Source organism: Kryptolebias marmoratus, linkage group LG5 (genome assembly GCF_001649575.2).
Source record: "Kryptolebias marmoratus isolate JLee-2015 linkage group LG5, ASM164957v2, whole genome shotgun sequence".
In the NCBI taxonomy this organism is placed as follows: Eukaryota; Metazoa; Chordata; class Actinopteri; order Cyprinodontiformes; family Rivulidae; genus Kryptolebias; species Kryptolebias marmoratus.
This window is the reverse complement of record NC_051434.1, coordinates 17,846,307-17,851,890: the sequence shown is the minus strand read 5'-3', so window position 1 is coordinate 17,851,890 and position 5,584 is coordinate 17,846,307. Positions and strand designations below refer to the sequence as shown.

Here is a 5,584-nt window from a genome sequence, read left to right as displayed (position 1 = left end):
AAACACTCCAGGGGTCCATTTCTCCAATTTAAAACATTAATGGCTTGTTTTTAGAGTTTTTGTGAAGTGGTGTGATTGTGTGGGTGGAGTTAACTCCTTGGTTGGTGACTTAGGAGGACAAAGATGTCACTAGTCCCACCCTCTTAGGGCTGGCTTTATGGTTCTGGAGCTTCTGGTGAGGTTATACGGAAAACATTCCTCATCCTGAGACATGAAACAAAGGCCAGTATTATAAAAATGGAAGTGCAGTTTCTCCATTAATCAGGTCCGTATGTTGCAAAACAGTTATAACCTGTTTTTTTTGTTTTTGTTTTTTTTCCCCATGTATCAAGTTCAAGGTCAAATGCCTAATTCCCTCATCTTATTTGTGTGTTCATCTCATTTTCTATTGACAAGCAAATGACTGACATTGGGTTTGCATAACTACCCAAGAGAAGGAAAGGAGAAACGAAATAAAAGGACTTAAGACTTCCCCACGATCAGGAGAAAGACGCAGACAAAGCAGCAACAAGAAACAACAGGTACAGCATTTTTTCCAATAGGATTGTTGTTCGGATCAGAGCCTTTTCTTAAGTGGTATTTGTTGTCTGTGCTGTTTTTCCTCAATAACCTGAGAGGTTGGAAATCTACAATTCCTGAAGTTGTTTGCAAGTCTTCTTTTGGAACAAAAAAAGTAATATTCCTCAAATAAAGAGTTGATGTTTGCTGCCGAGATTAAGATGAATTGTCACAGCGGAATGTACTTTTCTTCACTTTTCCATACTTTTATGCTACTTTTTTGGTAATGACACGTAGCCAACATGTTTTTGTTTTCACGTAATGTTAAAACAGATTCTGAATTATATTGTCAGGATGATGAAGACACTCCTCCTCGTTTTCACCCTCTCAGGTCAGCGTCTGAAAGTTGAAAGAAAGTTTAAGCTACGTGTTTTTTCGTTCCTCTTTTTTTTTTTCTTGTATTTTTGCACATTTATTACATTGTATAACAGTACATTTATGTTTCCTATAATTTTAAACCCTGTTTTGTTCATTAGGGCTTCATGTTCTGTCTACAAACATGTTCAGAGAGTACCACTACGTGAACAGCCCAAAGACTTGGGCTGAAGCTCAGAAGTTCTGCAGGGAGGTGTACACCGACCTGGCTGCCGCAGACAGTGAAGAAGAAAACCAAAGGTTGAGGCTTGCCACGCAGGGCCTGGGGAAATTTGCTTGGATCGGGCTTTATGATGACCCGAGAAGATGGACGTGGACAGTGGGAGATGCAGACTTTAATAGCGATGAAGAGTTCAACAACTGGAGATTCGATCAGCCTGACATTAAAAACTTAAGCGAGAGTTGTGTGGTGATCACACACATTGGCGTTTGGCGCGATGAAATCTGTGAGACGGAACGTCCTGCGGTCTGCTTTGATGGTAGAATCATTTTCTTTGAGTTTACTCCTTTTGTCCTCATGCACCCTAAATACAGAGGATACATGAAAAAAAGAAAAAAAAACAGTTTAAAAAATGTAAATTTAGAACCAATTTACAAAAAGTAAAATTTTTTAGACAAAAAGCAAACTGAATATTAAGAAAAAAATAAATTATTGCTTGGTTAAATAAACATTAACAATCTATACCATTTATAAACTCCATCCATTTTAGATTTCAAATCTTTTTGCTTTAACCAACAGAGAAAATTGCTTCCTTTATTTGTTTATTAGTCAAGGTATAGTTTTTTTCTCTTAAAAACAGTAGACTTAAGTGCAGTACAGATAATACAGTAGTATTTTAGTATAATCTTGTAATTAAGTGAAAATAATCTGTGATGTCCCTTAGAAAAGAAAATGGATGAAAGTTAAAGTAACCCAATGTATTCTGTCCCCTCAAGCTATTATTTTGTTTCCCCCCCAAAATTTGCATTTTTTATTGAAAAACTCTTTTTTTGTTCAGATATACAGTCCATGCTTCTCACACCTCCAATCACTCATTTAAACAAAGTTATCAGTGTGTGAATGTTTGAATGAATGGGTGAATGATTGTAGTGTGAAGCGCTTTGGAGTCCTTGGACTAGATAAAGCAATATACAAGTGCATGCCATTTACCATTTACTCCATACATTTCAAAATGTTCAATAAATAAAGTCAAAACAAAAGTTCTTTATTTTTAAAGGTAACAATAAGGATACGTTTTGAAAAATCCCAAAAACATTTTTATGCAATGTGGGAGACACTGTAATACTCTGGTTCAAAACTTTATGGTACTCAATGATCTAACAAAGCATTTAAATTAATCATTATAAAAATATAAGTTTTTTGTTTTTTTCTGAATTTTTTTTACAATAAATAATGCTGTTGTTGTAAGCTCTGTTGACTTGTTCAAGATGGGCCATCAGTAGTTTTTATTCATGGCTCCATTAGTACCCCGTCTACAATTCTACATTTCTTTGTTTGTTTGTTTGTTTATATTGTTGTCTCTATCCACAAAATTATAACAAAATCTTTTGACGAGTCATTAAGTTCAGATTATTTCCACATAACAAAAATACTGAGAAAGAACATTCTTAGCTTGGCTAAAGATTTGTCTCTAACAATTACACGTCTTTTGTCTTTTCTTTGACACAGCCTACAGTTTCTGCTCAGTTCTCACTAACTTCCGCACATCGTCACAGGAAGATCAGAGTAAATTGAGACAGATGAAAAAAAGTTACTCAGAACAGCTTAATTTTTTATTATTATTATTATTTTTACGTCACAAAGTGACAGCTAACAAGTGCTTAGCTCACTGCGATGTAGTTCCTGAAAAGTTCCAAATTTCACGTCCACACAGAGGCACCAAAGAGGTTTTAAAGCCTTTTCACTGAAAAATGTTTTTATAATTCTCAAACTTTCAGTTTGTGTGGACAGGAGGTTACAAACGCTGCAGAAAATCTGGAAAAGTGTAGATGGGGCCAAAGAGTACCTTTCAGATGCAACTAAGAAACATCGATACCACATAAAACTACAAGTCGCTCGTGATGAGAGCTTACAGTGAAAAAAAAACTTTTGCTGACTGTTGTGTTCTCTTTTTGTTTACAGAGCAAAGGTCTTCCAAGTACATTTTAGTGGAAACGTTACAGACTTGGCATGATGCTAAAAACTACTGTAGGTCCAAAAACACTGATCTTGCCAAAGTGAGGAACACCTTAGAGAATGATGAAGTCTACAAAATGCTAGAAAAAGCCTCCTGGATTGGTCTTCATAGAAAACTCTGGTCTAAATGGTCTGACCAGAGCCCTGCGACTTTTACCAACTGGAACAAGGGTCAACCTGACAACACTGGCAGCAGTAAGACCTCATGTGCGGCGGTCAACACAACCACAGGAATGTGGTGGAACGTTGCCTGTGACACGGAGCAGGAGTTCATCTGTGAAAAGTTGATTTTGTCGAAGAGGAGATTCAAGCTGAGGCTCCAGTCTGAGACGGACCTGAATGATCCGACCGCTCAGCAGCAGATTTTAGAGCAGGTACCATGAATCTGAAGCAGCTGTAGTTTACAGTTTAGTCTCACAACAACAATGTCAAATTTTTTTCAAAGCTATTTTATAATTTTTCATTTTAGCTGCACAAAAAGCTGAAAACGGATGGATTAACAGACTTCAAACTTCGCTGGGTTGAAAGAGAAGGGCAAACTTTTCACAAGGAACCAAGGAAGACAGAGGGTAAACACATCTTTTTCATATATTTCTACATTCGTCTATTGAGATGTTCTTTAGTCATGGAGAACATGATGTTTCTTGAATGATTGCATATATTTTGGTACCCTAACTAATAAAGACGTTTTCATGCTCTTGTAGAAAGCACTTTGGATTCATGTTTAAAAAGAAATTATAGAACCTTTTCATGTGAAAACAGCTCATTTAGATATTTTCATTTCCAGTTAATAACTTCCATCCTTACAAAGGTTTTTAAATTATATTTACATATGCAAACAAGATATAAACTAATGACAAATGACATATTATGCATATATGTAATATGATAAATTAAAGAAATATTTAAATATGAAAATATTTCTAGTCTTTGGGTTTATTTAAGTCAAAGGGGTTTTCCAGAGGTGATTTGGGACTTTTCTGTTTTGCACTTTAAGTCAGAAATTTTTTTTCTAAATAAACTATTTTCTGTTATATTTTGAGTGAAATAAAAGATCATAGGACATCAATCCTATGTAAAAGCCTGTTGAGTGTTGGTGGAAATGAAGCTGGAAAGTTTATTCTAAAAATGTGCAAATAAACTGGAGATTTGATGCTCAGAAATTTTAATTGGAATAAAAAGTGTGATTTTCAAATAAGGATGTCACAATAAAACTTAAGTTATTAAAGAGAGGATTCTTTTGTCATCAGAAATGATCCATTCACATATGCAAATGTTTAATTTAATGTAAAATGGATTTTCTTAGTAAAAGACAGAGCCTGACTAAGATTCTCCATCATTTTTAACTGTTTATGCAAAACTTAGAACAATCTGAGTATTTATGATCACATAAAAAAGTTTTTTTTTTTAAAGTAAATGTTATTCTCCTTTGAATATATATATTTTTTTCTGTTTTCTTCTCAGGGATGGGAACCTGAGCTGATGACTGTGCTACAGACATGAACAGTTTTTCTGGTATCTCTGAATGATCTGCTTTAAAGAACCATTTTTTGTTGTTGTTTATCTATTTATTTGTTTATTTATCTTTTAGATATGGGAAGTCCTGGGTTTAAATCCTGAATAATAGTTTAGCTCTACAACTCTGTAAGTTAGTAAGGGGCAAAACAAAAAAAAAAAAATGGCTGAGAAAAAAAGAAATCTATGAATTATAGAATTATCTTTAATGACATCAAAAACAACCTGGAAACAAAATGTTTGCCAGGAAAGAAAAAATGAAAAATTGATTTATTTGTGAATTTATAACATAAAAGTGTGGTTTGATAGTAGTTAGAAAAAAACAAATTATTATTATTTTTTTTATGCATGCTTTGTGAGTGCTTGTTGGTTCATTTTTAGGGATTTTCTTCATTTTCTCCAACACCTGATGTAACGTACCCAATGTTTCTGAATGTTTTTCTGGCAATAAAATGAATGACTCTTTGTTTTATTGATTTTACTTTTAGTTTTAGGACAAAAGCGTCCTGATGTCATCGTTCTTTTCAGCACCAAGTCCTTTCGTGGTGTGTGGAACTCCAATAACACTGAAAACACTGTGCTTGTATTAAATAAAAGAAAGAGTGGAAAAACTACTGACACTGTCTTTTTTTTTAAGTAAGTATAATGGTTGTTACTGCTCCTCACCAGAACACAAAGAGGCCTTTACTAACCTTATGTGAACATTTGATTTTGGCTAATTAAAGTGGTTTTGTTGAAGTTTAAAAAAGTTTTTAAAAATGAGACAATAGTGCAGCCTAGTATGGAAAAACTACCTATCTATTAAGTTATTTTAAATCACAAAACCATTAAAGATATTTAATGTTATATTTGTTTATGATTAGACTGTGTACACCTCAAACACTATCTTCAGTATTATCTGTAACTTATAGTCTTTTCCTTATGAAAAGCATTTAAGGAGACTGTTAAACTACATTAATT

At 33.9% G+C, this 5,584-nt stretch overlaps 1 protein-coding gene across 1 annotated transcript; it reads left to right on the top strand.

Annotated features, from left to right (window-relative positions):
* The first annotated feature begins 1,023 nt into the window (after positions 1 to 1,023).
* Positions 1,024 to 5,202, top strand: LOC112450671 (macrophage mannose receptor 1-like). Its single transcript, XM_025006938.2, has 4 exons — positions 1,024 to 1,412; positions 3,056 to 3,483; positions 3,579 to 3,678; positions 4,574 to 5,202. The coding sequence occupies exons 1-4, from the start codon at positions 1,058 to 1,060 to the stop codon at positions 4,585 to 4,587; spliced, it is 897 nt and encodes a 298-aa protein (XP_024862706.2). The 5' UTR covers positions 1,024 to 1,057; the 3' UTR covers positions 4,588 to 5,202.
* The last annotated feature ends 382 nt before the right edge of the window (positions 5,203 to 5,584 follow it).